The sequence below is a fragment of the Nicrophorus vespilloides genome, unplaced genomic scaffold (assembly GCF_001412225.1).
Source record: "Nicrophorus vespilloides isolate i.1.1-1 unplaced genomic scaffold, Nicve_v1.0, whole genome shotgun sequence".
NCBI classification, from domain to species: Eukaryota; Metazoa; Arthropoda; class Insecta; order Coleoptera; family Silphidae; genus Nicrophorus; species Nicrophorus vespilloides.
Genome location: NW_017097960.1, coordinates 1 through 18,846, shown reverse-complemented (window position 1 = coordinate 18,846; position 18,846 = coordinate 1). Strand labels below are relative to the sequence as shown.

General features: G+C 30.1%; 3 protein-coding genes across 3 annotated transcripts; 2 read left to right on the top strand and 1 right to left on the bottom strand.

Annotated features, from left to right (window-relative positions):
• The first annotated feature begins 585 nt into the window (after window positions 1-585).
• On the top strand, window positions 586-1,439 carry LOC108561438 (probable RNA-binding protein 18). Its single transcript, XM_017919372.1, has 3 exons — window positions 586-745; window positions 808-1,018; window positions 1,074-1,439. The coding sequence occupies exons 1-3, from the start codon at window positions 693-695 to the stop codon at window positions 1,350-1,352; spliced, it is 543 nt and encodes a 180-aa protein (XP_017774861.1). The 5' UTR covers window positions 586-692; the 3' UTR covers window positions 1,353-1,439.
• A 30-nt stretch (window positions 1,440-1,469) lies between these two features.
• On the bottom strand, window positions 1,470-2,267 carry LOC108561439 (probable 28S ribosomal protein S25, mitochondrial). Its single transcript, XM_017919373.1, has 4 exons — window positions 2,064-2,267; window positions 1,893-1,999; window positions 1,750-1,837; window positions 1,470-1,693 (listed from the first exon to the last, which is right to left on the bottom strand). The coding sequence occupies exons 1-4, from the start codon at window positions 2,198-2,200 to the stop codon at window positions 1,522-1,524; spliced, it is 504 nt and encodes a 167-aa protein (XP_017774862.1). The 5' UTR covers window positions 2,201-2,267; the 3' UTR covers window positions 1,470-1,521.
• A 338-nt stretch (window positions 2,268-2,605) lies between these two features.
• LOC108561431 (40S ribosomal protein S18) lies at window positions 2,606-3,530 on the top strand. Its single transcript, XM_017919365.1, has 3 exons — window positions 2,606-2,676; window positions 2,931-3,218; window positions 3,305-3,530. The coding sequence occupies exons 1-3, from the start codon at window positions 2,674-2,676 to the stop codon at window positions 3,470-3,472; spliced, it is 459 nt and encodes a 152-aa protein (XP_017774854.1). The 5' UTR covers window positions 2,606-2,673; the 3' UTR covers window positions 3,473-3,530.
• The last annotated feature ends 15,316 nt before the right edge of the window (window positions 3,531-18,846 follow it).

Here is an 18,846-nt window from a genome sequence, read left to right as displayed (position 1 = left end):
CACTTTTATTATTAATAACAATAAATTCTTATTAATTTATTTGATTTTGTTGAATTATTCATAATAAACCTTAACATTATGAAATAATCTCAAATACAATTAGATTATTAATTGTTATTATTTATTAATAATAACAATTTAAAAGTCAATACGCTGCGAAATAATTTAAAAATGTTATTGTAGACTTAGTCGGGATTATGGTTGTCGGGATTTCGATACAGTCGGGAATTTGATTGACGGTATTTCGGTTGTCGGGCTTGGGATTGCCACCCATTCTTATGCTTTATAAAGTAAACGTTTTGCAAATGTAGATTAAAATAAAAATCTTTATTTCATAGTTGTATTCTACATTTAAACTTGCACAATTTTCATTATTGTGTTGTTTATGAATGTCTACCTTTGGTATCAAACTTTGATAGAATATGTTTCATAATACTTATTCAGACTTTAACATGTTTTAAATAAATTATATAATCCATTCAATCATAAATTGGCACTGATTAAGATTTATATTTTATATAGAAAATTTTCTTCTTTAGAGTGAAAACTGCCAACGTTATATTTTAGTAGCTAACTTCAAGTCGTTGTTACTGTGAATAGAATTGCCTGCTCGTAGCATTTCGTATTTATTTAATTTTATAAATAATAGCTAGCAGTAGTTTTTTTTTTTGTTAAAGAATATTACTTTAAGAATGGCAGAGGATAGGAGACTCTGGATAGGAAATCTGGATCCGCGAATAAATGAGTAAGTATTAATTTCCTACCCACACAGTTCTCAAACTAATTTCTTCTTTTTTATTATTATTGGTATCAACTACTTAAACTCGTGCAAAAATATGGAACAATTGATAAGTTCGACTTGCTCTTCCATCGAAGTGGGCCACTGTCAGGTCAACCTCGAGGTTATGCCTTTGTCACATACACTCGCAAAGAAGATGCAGTGAAAGCTAAAGCCATGCACAACACATTGGTGGGAAACAAAAACATAATTGTAACCTGGGCTCACAGTGTTCCAAATGTAAGAGTAATATATATTGTTTGTATAAATTTATTTATTATTATTTTGATTATAGGAAGATATGGAGAAACCTAAAAAGGCTGATGTCAATATTCCAGCATTATCCTTAGCAATGACAGACAAGAAGACAGATCGCATGCATCAGATCCAGGCAATTGAGGCTAAACTGAAACTAATGGAAAAACAAAATTCCAAAGAACTGGAGATCAACAAGACTGTATCTGAGGAACTGCCAATCATATCTCAATATCAGCAAAACAAAAGCACAACAACAAAACTTCCTATGGTTAAACGGAATCCAAGGCAAAACTACAAACCATACAAGAAGAATTGATGTTTATGCATTATATTGCAGCCTTACTGAATAGTGTTCATTGTTGTAAAATGATATCAAAATGTTACAGAGTGTATTAAGATTATAATAGGTTAAAGATCTCTTTATTTATAACTATTTATTTAATAAACTAATTTTATTTAAATCTATTTTTCGTTCTGTACAAAATCTATTCTTTAGCGTTAATGAATTTTCCTCTCATATGGTTTGGAAGTGGACAAATTCCAGGACATGGAACCTGGCCAGGTATCTCACATATGCAATGTTTATCGCAGTGAGCTCCAAAGTTGGCAGGATTATCTTTCTTCTCTCTGGCAATGGCTTCAGCCCTCAAAACTTCCCTAAAATAATAAAAAATTCAATTCCATCTCTTTAAATAACCTAATAGACAAATTACTTTGTTTTTCCTACAACATCAACAAGATGATCATATATTTCTTCTTTTGATTTGCTATCAACATCAATTAACATTTGGTGTCCATTCTCTGAAAACAATTTATTAGTTCACACATTGCAACATTACAATTACTATTAAATTACCATAAAAACATTTAATAAAAGGAGAAGGAGTCAAGTTTTTGAATGTGGCTATTTGCACATGTGGGTTCTTATATTGTACTTGAGGGAGATGCCAGAAGACGAAATCTCTGTAAATTATTGTAGAAATAAGTAGAATTAAATCATTTTAAGAAGGTGTTGTTAAAGAACTACCTGGCTCCTTTATGGTGATCACCATAAACATTGTAATTGACAGCAAATATTTGTATTTGGTCCTTCAGGACTAATTTACCAGCTTCCAAAAATTGAAGAGTACGCCTGATAGGCGCATTTCCTTTCATAAAAGGCATATTTTTTTGAAATTAATATTTCTTCCTAACCTTAAATACAAACTATTACATATGAAGTGAGCGTACGGTCGGTCAAATGTCTTGACGTTTTTTATGCAATTAGTTCAAAATTTACATTGAAAATAATCAAAATTAAGATTAATAAATATCAAATTCTTATCAGTTTATAATTACAGAAGAATAATTATTTTTTTACAAATATAAAATGTTGGTATTAACTGTATTATTATAAAATATTTTCTTTTAATTTGTATTTATAATTCTAACAGTTTTAATTTAATGAAAAGATTAGTTTATGTAAAGACGTTCAATTATTAAATAGAATGAATAATGGCTTATTTTCATTTTAAAATGCTTTAGTAGTTCATTAGTTACATATTGTTTTCTTGCAGTTGGTAGCACTGAATGATATTACGGCTCCTTGCTGGTCGATAAAACAGTTTCTTTCCTTTTCGTGCAACAACGTTGTCAAAATGGTATGTTTACAAAATTTATCCTCCAAAATCTATAAAATCCTATAGTTATATTGCAATTGGTTCCTTCATACAACATTTTATAATTCACTATTAAACGAATCGTTCGAGATTTTTGCAAAAAATCTATTTTAATTTACCCTTAAAACTTTTAACCGTTCTAACAAAAATATAACCTTAAAATACAATTGCAATGGTAACATCAAAGTGCATTTTTGTATAAATAGATTTTAACATGTTCCGTCTTCTGTTTTCAGTCTCTCGTAATTCCAGAGAAGTTCCAACACATCCTTCGTATCATGAGTACGAATATCGATGGTAAACGTAAAGTTATGTTTGCCATGACTGCCATCAAGGGTGTTGGTAGGCGTTATGCTAACATCGTCTTGAAGAAGGCCGATGTTGATTTAAACAAGAGGGCTGGTGAATGCTCCGAAGAGGAAGTTGAAAAGATTGTCACTATTATGACTAACCCACGTCAATACAAAATCCCAGACTGGTTCCTTAACAGGCAAAAGGACATCATTGACGGAAAATATAGTCAAGTAAGTGAATACAAGTGATCTATTGAGTTTAGGAGTTTCTTTGGGATGTGAGAATGTATTTGCTAATGGTTTGTGTGTCTTTGCAGTTGACCTCCTCTAACTTGGACAGCAAGTTGCGTGAAGATCTTGAGCGTATGAAGAAGATTCGCGCTCACAGGGGAATGAGGCACTTCTGGGGCCTCCGTGTCCGTGGTCAACACACCAAGACTACCGGCCGTCGTGGACGCACTGTCGGTGTATCCAAGAAGAAGTAAACTTGATTATGTATGATTTACATTATTTAATAAAAAATGAAAAGAAAAAAACATAAAATAACACATTAATTTCTAAACCTTCATTAAATTGTCCCAATCCCAAGTACAATCCACATTCCAATCATTGTGAGACACCTGATGATTGGCAGCTTTGACAATAGATCTACCTCCTTTACTAAATCTTCCAAAACAGATGATCATGATGTATAATACTATTTGAATCTTTGGTATCATATTTGTAAATTTTATTATATGGATTTAAGTTTTAGCAACGATTTGTGGCTCAATGTTTGATAGAAGATCGTCTTTGTTTAGTTTCTATACATAGTGTAAATCATTTACTTCTAAAGACTTCTATTAGTAGAGTACAATATATTATAACATATTGTTAAGTATTTGATGGCTCAAATACTCTTCATTCTTTCATTTTTTCTACATTTCTACATCAATATATTGATAAATAACTTAAATAAAGATCAAATTCATGTTTCTAATATATTAATAACATTTGTGTAAACATCAAACAAGACTGGATTAACAATAAAATTTTGATGAAAACCCAAAGTTCAAATTGGAAGATTTTTATCTTTTGCATAGTTCTTGATTTATGTCCATAATTATTCGATCATGACCATCACAGATAGTGCACTTTTACAGGGCGTTTTTTTACATCCATCAATTTATTACAGTATTATTCTCTACATGAACGAGTCAATTTATTCCAATCATTTCATCTCTTCCGCACGAACTTTTACAATTTTTCCTAATAATTGCATACAGCAATGTAGTTCGGGTAAACGATTCCGTCAACATCCCGGACTGTTTGAAACCGAACTAATCGAAGAACTAAATCAGTGATTCCCAAAGTGGTCTATATCGACCCCCAGGGGTCTATGACAACCTGCAAGGGGTCTACGTCAACGAAATGAAAATTTGGGGGTCCATGAAATGAAAATGGGGGTCCACGATAGTGGATCTCAACATACACTGACAGTACCTATTTACTATCTATTATACTCTCTTATAATATAAAGACATATACATTATTTAGTTGCTAAAAATTTGAGTATTAGATTGTATGAATCTCTTCAATTAGTTGAATACTTCCATCAATTACTCCTTCACACTGAAGTACGCTGTCTGTCGAAAGGCTTATGTTTGACAAGATTTTTTGCACATTTTGAGACTATTTTAGAATTTCTGGATACTAAAGATAAAATTTTAAAATATAATTTAATGAAGTGGAAAACAGACATCGTCTATTTAACAGATTTGTTTAGAAAATTTAATATGGTTAATTTGCAGTTACAAGGCTACAGTCTAAATTTGATTTATATAACAAATACAAAATTTTATTTTGAGTAGTTTTAATTTATGTATAAAACTTAACATGTGTTTTTACTTTAAGTTTTTAACACTAAACTTCAATACAGTTAGAAATTTACAAAAAAAATCAATATCAGGTAAGTAGGGGGTCTACCCAAAACCGAAAAACATGGCAAGGGGTCTACAACACAAAAAAGTTTGGGAACCTCTAAACTAAATAAATTAGAAATAAGTGATATAACAGTAATAATTTTGGGTACTTTTTTTTAGAAATTAATTTAATTTTGCACAATTAAAATTTAGTTTGTTTTTGAAATTTTCAAACCGTATTATAGTAAATTCTCATTTCTCAAATATCTAACTTTCATATGAATATTTTGGATCCACTCTATATATTATAGTATCTCATAAAATCACTAAAATGTGATCACTGCTTTTTCGAGCGTCCATTTTTCATAATTACATTTATGAAAGCGAATTTTAGTCGAATGGATGAGCACGCCTTATATTCCCCAAATATCCAACGTTCTTCTTCAACTTCTTCCTCCCCCTTTTTCATTTGGCTTCCGCATTACGCGCCAATAAGCCAGCCACTGTCTGTATATTCAAAACACAAAAATAAAAAAAAAAACTTATTCTTCGGATTTCTTCCTCCGCCCAAATAATTAGCTTCTCCCAATAAACCAAAACTTCTTTCCTCAGCCCAAATAATCAAAATAAACAACTTCTTCTAACGCAACTAAAAAATAACTATTAAATCAAACTTAAACTAATTTCTATAACATATGTACATAGGAGAGATACGGCAAGACAGGTAAAAACAATAAAGGTAACGGATCGAACATAAATGTAAAACGAATTTCGAACCGGAGTCCCAGCGGTTCAGAACTCAGGTTCTTGGAGAGACCTCGGATATCCAACGTTTATATGCTTCTTTTGGATCCACTCCATCTATTATAGTTTTGTTAGAAAATCACTAAAATGTGTTTCATTTTTGAAAGAGAATTACAACAAAATAGATGAAATCTAGATAATAACAAATTATTTATACAGAAATATTTAAATTTGTATATGGAAAACAAAACCTCAATATTTCTTGAAATATTGCAGAAACTTAACTGTGAATTTTCATACAATTAGCGTATTATTTCTATTAGATTGAAGGTATAATTTGGATTTGAGTTATTAATTTTGAAAAATAGACTTAATTTGTCTTTAATTTCAAAGAGGTGTTGAGCGACGATTTTGAAGAGAAAAATAATTCATATATAAGACTATTCAATGCTGTATTTGTGTTATGTTATTAAAATTGTCGTTAGTTAGAGTTTAATGTTTTAAAGAAAGTTCATATTTGTATTAATTTGTTGTATAACTAACAAACGAGTATCGGGTTGCCATTAGTAGGTTTGGCTTTTAGTTGCATCAAAGTTTTAGTGCAGGAGTCTTATTTCACAAGATGTGAACTATGCAATCAATAATGTAATATATTCAATAATATTATATATAGAAATAAAGTATATCTAACTTCAGAATAAGTTAACTTAAAATATATGCTAAACAAGAAACATTAATTAATTAAAATAATATATTTGATCCATAAAACTATAATACAATACTTTAATAATTAATTACAATTAGTGACTTCCTTCAAGTAATCTTTTGTAACTTAGAATGGTTTTTTTTTTCAACTACAAATCTGATACAAGCATCACAATTCGTCAGTATGAATATATTTCTAATTTAATTCAAAATTAATTTAATTTGGGAAAATATTTTCTTTTGAAATATAGCTAGAACAAAAAGTAGACAGCAAAGTAAATCCAACTTTGATCTTCTAGTTAGAACCTGACCAATATGACAACAAATGTTATATAAATGTTATTTGATCTTAATTCCCTGAATTTTCCGTCTCACATGTTTGCGTTTTTAAAATCAATAAGTTCAAGTACAAAATTTTCTATTTCAAGATATTCAATTATGTTTCATACATTTTGTATATTTTGATGGATTAATCTAATAAATGATGTAAAACTGGAATCTGCAAAGCTAAGTTAGTAGTTAATGTAGAGCATAAAAGTTGTCTGAAATTAGAATAAAATTGAATAAAAGCTGCATATTTCATGACTTTTTTACAAACTTGAATTAAGCTTCAATAAAAAATATCGAATTGAATTATTTCAAAGGAAACTAAAGAGAATTTAAAGTAAATTTAATAGATATTTCTTGGTAATTAAAAAAAAAGTAACTAATTCATAATGTAATTTGATAAAAAATCGTTTCCTTCAATATCCCGTACTGTATGAAACTGGACTTTAAAACAGTATAAAATTAAACAGTTTGTACAATTTTTATGGAATATTTTTTAAACAGTAACCGCACTATACAAGGAATTGCTGTATATTAGATTTTTCAAGCAATTTTATTAAATATTGTTAAGTTTTTATTTAGAAATATAAAGGATTACATGAGAAAGTTTGTTAGTTTCGCTTGGATGTGATTGCAATATAATAAAGGTTACACGCCATACATTGCTTCATACATTCATCAATGTTGTAGAAGCATGTGGCCCTCTTCGACCCTCTTTAGATCCATATTCTCACACAGCAGGTGCACATGAAAGTTCTATATATTTTTTTAAAGTGCATATCCGCATTATATTTTTTTAATATGAATGAAACACGGGTAAATAAGTATTTGAAGAGGAAACGGTCGTTCCGGCCGGTTTCAAACATAATTTATTATCCCATAATCTTATAAGAAAATTGCCGCAAACAAGAAGCCTATGAGACATCTTCGTTTGAACATCAATAGTAGTAAAAAAAGAACAAAGAACGCAGTCGATTTTCACTTGTAGAATTGTATAATTTTTAATTTGTACGGTATCTTAATTGTTCTTGTGAAAGTGATTGAATTGAATCGAATCCTCGATGATTTAAATCGTGTTATCCGGAGATGGGAGAGAAGTCCTTTAGATTTTGAAGCGGGCGTTTAATATTTGCTTTAATTAACGACAGATTAATTTACTCTCGTCTGGAGGAACGAAGTTTTTGTGCTCGTGTAGTGGAGAAGCCTTCCGATTATAAACTGTGTGTGTGTGTATTGAAAAAGGGATTTCCTTAATTGGAATTTAATGCATAATTAAGTTCAAATTAAGAGCGCAACTCTTGCCTCTGCGCATCGAGCATATTCTCAACGAAATTTATTGTTGTTCCTTATCCTCTTCCATCCCTTACTTCCTCCTTCAAACATTTCCGGTTGTTTTTGTTTTGTTGCTGTTGTTGTTCCCTCTTCCATGCATTTTTCAGCGAATCGTCGAGGTTTCGAAAACGTAATCTTCTTATGCCCGTCGACGTACATAAACCATTTGTTTTCAAGGGGATTCCCCTCCACCCGCAAAAGGTAAATCATAGATATATATATACAAATATACAAACAAAAAAAACATAACGGAAATGGATTCCTGCAAATCCTAAGAACCGAGTTATTATTACAACGACTTAAATCGTTTAAAAAAGAAACGAACGTCTTCCTGCTCGAGCTCAACTCATCCCCCCACTAATCCTATTGTTTCCAAAGGCATCTAGATCATTTTTTTCCCGTCCTTCTTTCAGTTCTCCATCATTTTCTTTTTTCAGCTTTTCTCTCGGTGCGCTTGTTTTCATTAGTTACGGACGATTGAAATTCGTTTTTATCGTCGATCCTTAAATTGCTCGCTCACCTGAACCGCAAGGATAACAGTTAACTAAATTTAGCTTTCATAATTACAAGAAAAAAAGTTGCGAACATATTTCCTATTTGATATTTTAGTTCGTATCAAATCATAATATTGATTTGTAACGTTGATGAAAACATGCATTATCGTAATTCCTGTGAACGTAATAGAATTTACAGGAGAATTTTAATGATTCTGAATGTTTTTATCTGCATAACAAGTTTAATTAAAATTATTTTAGTTCGTAAGTCTAATTTGTTCGTAAGTCGGTGGAATTTAAAAAATTTCAAAATCTACTCATCTTATCACACTTTATCGTGGTTTTTACTTTTATATATGTTAAATTTCATATTACTGACTGCATAAATTTGAAAAAAATATATTAAAATAAACAAAATACTTATTTACAAATACGTTTCAATGTAGACATCATAATTATGACGACAAAATAAACAAATGCAGCAAAACAGATAGTACATTTTCCAAAAATATTATATTTTATTAAATAAATTATCAATTTTTTATCACTATATAACTCCTTCTAATAAGTTAGAGCTTTTAGAATTTTGTTCGTAAGTCCGAGAGTTCGTAAGTCCGGGGATACCCTGTTGTTCAAATAACAAATAACTTTGACACAATTATGAAATTTCTATAAATAGAAGTTGACAATATACATCAATACCTCGATTAGTCTTAACATTCTTTTTTATTGTCTTTATTGTCTTTATGTTATTATGTCATACTTTCCATATATAATAAAACGATATGAATAAACAATGAAAGAAAATTGTATGGATTTCTGCATTTTAAAGATTAAAAATTGTTATAAAAGTTTTCTTTTCTTCATTATAATTAATTGGAACTTTTTAATTATTTCCTTCATAGTTTATTCTGTGCTTTTGTTGCAATGAACTGTACATATTACAAAGAATTGAAGTGATACGTTTAGCATTTTAATATTTGAATAAATAAATAATTTATATTTTTACTTTCACTTCTACACGAAAAGAAAACTAATAAGATAAAGTCATATACTAACGTGAAAATAAATACAATTTAATACAAATTTTTCTTTATCCATTTCATAGTTTCATCGTTGGATTTTCCTCTTTCAATGAAGAAAATTTATCAATGTATTTACTAATATGTATATTTCTTGTTCATGCTTCAAATGCAAAATAACAACACGGTTTTATTTCAAGTTATTTCAGGTTAATTTAGTAAAAGAATGAAATAAAACACTTTATCTAAGAAAATTGGTTTTAATTACTTTTTTTTTAAATACTTTTTATATTTTAATTTATTTTGATTGTATGTTATCAAAATATTAAAATTTCATTGTAAATTTAAAAAAAAAATAGTAACCAACAATAGATTTTAGTAAACAATATGTCGAACTAAAATTGTTTCAAATAACCGTTAACTTTGGGGGCCTTGGGCTAACATTGTTTCGACGCCCTGAGCTAACACTGTTTTGTGTTTGCATCAAAACAAACTATCGATTTTGTATGTTTATGAAAGTTTTGTGTTAATCAAATTACGCCTGGATGTGTAAAAATCCACTTTGTTAAGATACTATTATTATATTAACTCTGCAGGGTATTCGCCGGTGTTGCGAATAACAAGATTAGTCTGAAGTGCTTCAGTTTGATACTCGATTTTAATATGTCAGTACGGTGCGGATGCAATTGAAGGATTAGCTCGATCACCCAGCCACGAGTCGCTGGTCTTAATTTACTTACTTTAGTCTACCTGGAGGAACGCGTCTTCATAAACAAACTCTTTAACGAGCCCCAAACTACCAGCAGTTTCAGCACAACAGTGTTTAAACTTACATTGTCTCGAGAAACGCTGCGTCAAAGCGTCGCAACAACAATATTATTAAAGGACTTTTGTAGTTTTCTTTATCTAGCATGAAATACTATTGTCTTCTATTGTTTCATATTTTACATGTCATTTTTAATTGATGTTTAATATTGTTTATTGGATCTAAGAACAATTACAGAAAGAAAATAATTAACTTTTTAAGGTTTTTAACCTTTTTTTTTATTGCTTAACGATTATTTGGTCTATAATTATATATGCTAAGATGGTTACATTTACAGTTTTTCTGCTCTTTTTCGCTGTTTATATAATATAATCATGTATGGTTACTCTTTTTTATACTGCACAAAACCCGAACAATTTATAAAAAAAAAATGATTGTGCAATATGATAAATCATTTATAATTATGCAACCAACCATAAGTAATTTAAAAAAATAATAAGTTGGTACAAATATCAGTATATAGTTTTTTTTAATAACGATACTCTTTTGTAATTAATAAACAAGTTTGTTAAAAGAAGTGTAATTAATAATTTCAAGTATTGTTGTAATGTTTGCTTTATACAAATGTGTGCGGGAGTTATTAAGCTAGCAGGAATTAATACGTTGCAGTTCATTGAAGCGAGATGAAATTAACGCAGGAAAAAAGCGCAGCAACGCAGATTTATTATCGGCGGAGGATTAAAAAAATATATGTATAGAAGAGAATTGGAACAGGATATTAATAATAAAGGTTGGGCAGATGCTGAGTAACAAAATTGCATATACGGCGGTAAATTTCTCAAACAATTCCACTGTCACCAACTGTCACAGGGGCCAACATTAAAAATGCCAAATGATAAATTGACTGCACATCTAGAGATGGAGCTGTTGCTGAACCGTTTCATTGGGAAATGCATTCATCTGTAAAAATGTTGTTTATAATTTCATTAAAATTTCACTGTTTTTTTTTTATTTCGTTCATTTTTACTATTAACATACAGTGGAACCGCGTTTAACGAGCACATTGCATAACGAGCAAAATGAATTGTAAGAAAAATAACTTGCTTAACTGAGCGACGTTTTGCATAACGAGTGACGATAAGAAGAGAAGTCCCAGATTGCGCGCCTGCTACATCATTTTTAAAACTTGTGTACACATATTATGTGTATTTTGAATATGTTTCACTATACGAGTAAAAATCCGGAAATTACACGTTAAGCGAGGTTCTATGGTTTTCCTTCTGCCAAGCATCATAAAACAATGCTTTTTATGATGTGTTATTTTCATATAAAAAAACACATCAGAAAATCCAATTCGTATTCCCTGTTTAATTATCTAAAGATTTTATTAAATTAAATGAAAATAATAATATTTGTTGTAATATTAATAGAAAAAGTAAACAAAAATAAAATATGGCTAATTATAATTGTTAATAACAACTAATAATTATTGCATTATGTAATAATAGTTGGAATGTTTTTGATAAATATATATGTACACAATTAGTTATTATTAATTAATTAAAGTAAAGTAAATACATAATACAGTGGAACCTCGCTTTACGAGTTTAATCCGTTCCAAAATTTCCGGATTTTTACTCGTATATTGAAAAATACTCGTTATTCGTTACCCGTTATGCAAAACGTCGTTAACGAACGACGAGTCATTTTTCTTACAATTAATTTTGCTCGTTAAGCGAAATGCTCGTTAAGCGAGGTTCCACTGTACTTGCCAAAATATTACTATATTATAATAAAATAATATTACTGCGTATTTCTGGATTTAAATAATCTCATTTGTGAGATGATACAAAAATAATATCGAATGTTATTAATTTTAGAGTCGAGTCTGTAGACGTATAAAAAATCGTTTGTTATTTTGTCCCTATTTCTTTTATTTTAAATGTTGAATGTTGGTAATGGAAGTCGGTAGGGCGATTTATATTGTATAATGGAATAATAAATGTTCTTTATAATTTATTCAAATTGTTGAAAGAAACCATGCTCTCTGCTTCTCATCTGATCTAATAAGTCTTATACATATATACCTTTTTATATAGTCCTTATTTAAGTTAGAAAATTAATGTCTTTGAAATAATAAATATATTTGAATACGGGTTTTTAAATCGTGTACAGCAATAAATAATACAGCAATACCACGCATAGTGCGGCTTCGATCAGTGCGGATTTACTAACTTTACAAAATACATTTTAAACGAGTAAAATAAAATTAGTACACAAAATTATGTTTTTATACATAAATATACAGTCAAGTTTGTGCTGTTTATATTTGATGTCTTAGGATAGTGCGGGAAAGATGCGGATTATACGTGCTATGCGAGATATTCATGTATGTTCATAGCAATTTATAAATAAATTTAATTTCCCTCTCTAGATTCTGTATTCCTAGAAAACCAAATATCCATCCAACATTTAAATTTTCAAATACAGGTAGCCGTTCCTAGAAAAGCCGTCGCAAATCGAATCGTCGTATAATGAACCATTATTTATAGTGAGTTACCTCACCTTATATGGTTTAGTTCTATATAATTGTAAAATCAGCAATTAGAAAGCGTTATTTCGCTGCGGCGTTATTGTGAATCGGCGTAAATCAAACCGACGCAAAACGAAGTTTACCTGTACTTAATGTCAGTATATTGAATACTTCCTAGTCCTAGCTAGATTTTATTGTCTCTTTTCACACAATTCTTGTTTTTGTATGTACATAGTATCTAATTAAATATATCATGAAATGTATCTTTCCCTTTTGTCCAGATTTTGTTTATTATTGTAATCAAGTTTGTTTAGAATATTTCTTATTTTAAAGTTTATATAATGATAATACAATAACATAGATATTTAACTACTACTATTGAGCAAAGGTCTTTCCGCCTTATTATTGTATTAAATTACTGTATAATTATATATTAATATTTAAACATATTATTCATTTATATACAATTAGCATGGGTATTTCTCCCCGTAAATCTATGCAGTTTTATTGCATCCCTCATAAAATTTGGGGAAATTCCAGCTTTTCAAGTAATCACCAAAGTATATAAAAGCTCGTCGAAACCATCACATAATCACAGTCTTCTCTTCCCTGTACAAGAGTGAACATATATCGAAATGGCTTATAAACATTCTAAAATCATCGTCCCAATGAGTCGAGAAGAGGCCATATTGACTCCAGAGTTATATCATCACCGTTACTTTTTCTCTGGATACTTGGATCACAAATTTGTGAAGAAGCAGATGAAATCTGTCAATCCCAATATTAAACGTTTGATCATCAATTTTATGTGGAGGTATCCACCATTAAAGGGATATACTCTACCAGAAATGTTAAACTTGGAAACTGCTGTAAATACAATCGTCATAGATCTACATAATAATGATGCGATGACTATAGAGTGGACAATAATTATAATGCACATCGGTGTTTCAAAGATGGACAAGAAAACCAAAAGCGTATGGAAGACATTTACCGATAATACTTATAATATTGATAAGTTCATGGACTTCATTATAGTAAGTATTCATAACTTGGAAGGTCAAGAAGATTTGAAGAATAAAAAGAAATTACTCGTTGAATAGATTTTTCAGTTTATTTGTTGTTGTTGTAATTTGTATATGTAAATTTATTGACTTATATATTTTGTTTTAATTAAGCGTAATAAATATTGAAATATCCCGATTACAAATGGTTGAAATGCATTTTTATTTTTTGAAAATTCGATATTTTATGTTGTTTTACTTGATTTCAATAATCAAAAGAACTCAGCTATTCACCCGATCTGCAATATTTATGTAGAATTTTGAATGCTCGAAAGTGCTATAGTTTATTTCAAAAGTTCCAAAATTAGGGAGATCTCTTAAGAATTATCACAAGATCTTGCCGGTCAAAAGTCAACAGTGAAAGAGCATTTGAAAAAAGAGGAAACTTGGGTGCCGCACTTGCAGAAAGCATTGGAATATCGAAAACAATCTGTTGTCTTACAACAATTGTTACTGGGTACAAGAAGTGGATTCTCTACAGCAGTGCACTCCAACCTTTTTATTTTTGCGGACCGGTCAAAGTTTGATAATTCTACCGCGGCTCGCTAAGGAAGGTGGGACGTTGATACAGTTACACCAAAAATTGAATATAAAGTGATTTAACATTTAACTCTTTAGATTCTTGTGAGTTAAAATAAAATGGAAATCATTTAATGTTCCATTTTATTCACGGACCGGGGGTTGGGGGACCACTGCTCTACAGCAATCAAATTCATAAAATGAGGTACCCGTGTTTTCTCCCTTCTTCCCCAATGACTTTGAAAAAGTTTGGTGAGATTTTTTGAGAATTATTCATTATGAATTATTCATTAGACAGCAGAGGTGTATTTTACCAAATTAGTAGGATTAAAAGCGTAACTGCTTAATAAACGATCAGTTTTAGTAAACGATAAAAAATAACGATACAGAAAACATTACGCAAGACAAAATAAGAGAGCTTGATTTAGAAGTTCAGCAACATCTGCAATATTCACCTTCTGAATATAACCTTTGCTGCTTGAAAAGAAAAATACAAATGTTGAACAAGTTTGAAATCATCTATAGTGAATAAAATTGTACAGTTTTTGTTTAAATAATTTCTACAATAAGCAATGGCTATAGTCACCTGTATGACAAAATTTGATGTAAAAGTTGGGAAAAATGGTCGTTAAGCACCGAAAGGATGGCAGAAAAAGGAAAAAATATGGCGTAGCAAGACATTTGAGCAAAATTTATTCAGTATAATTATTTGTCGCAGTTTTCGAGTGTCAATAATTAAATAACTTATTTGCATGTTATCTGGGTTTTCGAATCTCGGTTTAAACCGTTTTACGAATATTTACAAAAGAATATTTTTCTTTCTAGAAATATAAGACACTCAGTTACTACCAAGCTGGGCTTTAGAACATTAAATAATCAACTAAATTATTCGTTCATCTCTTTGTAGCCTCTAATACTAAAAGTATTTTTTTTTAGTAGATTCAGACAGTCCAAAGTCACATATTCAGGTTCTTGAAGATATTTATGAATTGTTTTTTTTCAAAACAAAGCTATGATTTCCTTCTACTTTTTAATAATTTTGGATACAATCTTGATAATATTTGTCCAAAAAAAAAATTAATGATTTCACTTTTTGAAGCTAGTGAAAGAAATAAGCAAGACGTCTCTGTCTAAACGTTCTGTGGATTTTGTAAATTAACTAAAAACCTTACTAAACTGAAACCTTAGAACTTATTTAATTTTTCATTCACGTAACAAACACGATTTTATGTCAACATTTTTATGTTTTTAAGTAAAAAATTAAAACAATTCATTAATTTTCATATTTTACATCTAGTCTCAAAAAGACGGCTTTCGAATTTCACAAATTTCTTCAAAAACCCTAATTTGTATGTTTCTTCTCCTTTTTAGTAAACTTTAATCTTAGTTTTATCTTTTTTTTTAATATTTTTCATTTTATGTGGACAATTATTAGATTTAATGATAGTTATTAAAATTGTTGAATGAAACGTGTTTAAGTTGAATTTAATTAAGCAAAAGAAGAAACTCATAATTAATTTTGCGCAATTCAAACTGTGTAAAAGTAATTATTAATAAGAATTTTTTTTGTGTTTATTTGTAGTTGTATGATAAACTATGGTGAATGCGTTCATATTTCTGACTTGTAGAATATGCGGTGCGAAAATCCAATTACATTGGTCGCCCTATATATGTATTTGCTATTCATATTTTGTTCTTCTGATGTTGTTGCCAACCCCGGGGAAACTACTTGGCATTAAATTTAAAATAATGACACGCCCTTGAGTGGTGCACATTAAACTCAGGACGCATTTCTTTTGTTAACACAGAGTCCACTGAGACATACAATGCGGAAAAGTGGTTGAAGAGAATTACTTCTTTTGCTCTCGCGCTCCGCTCCTCACAACCAAAACAAAACCTCTTCCTCGCCCCACCACCACCATCCGCCGGAACCCCACGACCCCCTTTTTTATTTGCTCTATATTTTTTTCTTGTGTTGCAGCCATCCCTGCTGCTTCGTCTTGACGACTAACTAACTCGTCAAATAAATTAGTTTTTGCGATGTCGCGCACACAAAACAATTAAAAAAATGGGAATCGATCGCGCAATGCGCTCGTCGTTCCTCTCCTTTCCTTCCTAAGTATGGATGCTCCGGTTGAAAAAGCGACACGGATAAAAAGATGAAAACGCAACATTGTGTAGTGCCGTATACATTTTACGGTGATTTCAACTGTATCAAATTTTTGCCGAACACAAAGACAGACTGATAGAACAAAAAGCGAGGAGCATGTTGCCAGCAGAGTAAAGGGAATGGATATCAAAGCGTCTCCTTTTCTTTTTTTATTTTGAAATCCCACTACGCTCCTATACACACTTATCAAAGTATTCGAAGTTCCATTCAATGCATCAATATCATTATCATGTGGTCGTAATAATAATGCAGCGCATGGCATACAATTATTGTCATTGAAATATGCAAAATCATGCCAACAAATGATCCAGTTCGTTATTAGACCAACGGAAATATTTTAATTTTAAACAAAAAAAAGAGAAGAATTTCCAATTAAAAAAGTCATATTCATATAATGATAAATTTAAATAAAAAGTATTATATAACAAATATTATTAGAACAACGGATGGTATATATTGAGAATATGTAAAGCACGAAGATAATTACTCACAAACTAGTAATTACCAAGCAAACTTGTCATGCCAATATATTCGTTAACTTTGACAAGTACTTGGGGAAATTTATAGCAACCATATTATATTATACTTACACTTTAAACTAACATCTGTCTACATCTGTATACAAAACCGATATTAAGAATTTAATTAACTTTTTAGTTTTTTTTTACCAAACTTGTTACAAGTTGGGATGAAGATCGTGCACATACCTCGTACATGTCCTGAAAGTACCCGACCTTACGTATAGATGTCGGTTGTTCTTTAAAAAAAAAAACTTATAAAACTTAAGTTTGAAGACGCTACGTTGTTTAATACTTGTTTGACAGCCATCGATAATGAACGCTATCAGTGAATTTGTAAACATGGAAAAAAATTGTCAATCGTTATGTGATACAATACTTTCATTTGAAAGGTCTCATTCCAACCAATATCAAAGACGAGGACCACTCCAGAAATGGTGAAGAAAATCCACAAAACAGTATAGGATGACCGTTGACTGAAGGTGGACATGCTAGGTATTTCAAAAAGTGCTGTATATCGTATATTGACTGAAAATTGGACATGAGAAAGCTGAACGTAAGATGGGTATGCTCACAATTGTACAAAAAACAGCGTCGTGAAGATGCTTGTTATTTGACAAATTTAGCCACCTCGGATTATTTTCTCTTTCCAAACTTACAAAAAACTTTTTCGGAACATCTTCTGAAAATTGAAAATCTGATAGAACAGAGATGCTTTCTTAATAATTCATGCATTTTTTTTGCCGTTTATTCATAAAATGATAATGAAATATAAATAACTGCTACAAAGTGCTTTCTTTTTTTTTGAGAAATTTGATAAAATAATTTTTAGAGTTCAAAATTGGTTATTAGTTAATATTTGATCAATATTCTATGTTAATATTATAGAAAGATATACATACTGCAATAAAAGAAAACTAAAATTGCAGCAATTATAGCAATAATAATATAAAATAATATCATATACGTATAAAGTGTACAAAATTTTTATTAGTTAGTTATTTATATATTTATTCTTCTAGAAGATAATCGAAATACCAGCAGAATACATATAAAAATATATATAAATAATACAAAATATTTATTTTATTCTATTTTGTTTTACATAAAAAGTAGATTGAAATTTGTACATATTTTATTATATATTGATAAAATGGCTTAACAATACGAAATGCAAACTATATAAGATTGAAGTAGGATTACTTAATGCAGTATTGTATTACGCAATGGAAGCGGATAAAGGCTTCAATTCGTCGGTTCGTAATCGAACAAAAGTCCGACCATCCATCAAGTACCGAGCAATTGGAACGACTTCTGATCCGATCGGATTTTCATTTCAATGGAATTCCACTAATTTACTACTATCCCGAATCTTTTGTTAAATCCGGCTACTTACTACACAATACTTCTGTTAATATAAGTGTATTAATTCAAGTACATCAATAGTGCGGCTTCGATCAGACCGGATTCACTATTGAGCAAATTAAAAATAAATTCTACAAAATGAGTACGTCAAGTTTCTTTTTGTTGGGTTTTATAATTCTCAATTAGTCCGATTTAAAATAGTCCTGGATATCAGCGGAACGGTTTCAACATGACGTATTTCTATTAAAACATTGGGAATTTTGAATTATCACTTTAAATATTGTAACGTGGTAAAATCGACAACGCTGCAAGTGCGCTCCACGTTGCAACTATGTTTCCAAAATTCGGGGAGACCGCAGCGAACCGCGAAAGAAGACGGTTGAGGTCTCCAGTTGAGAA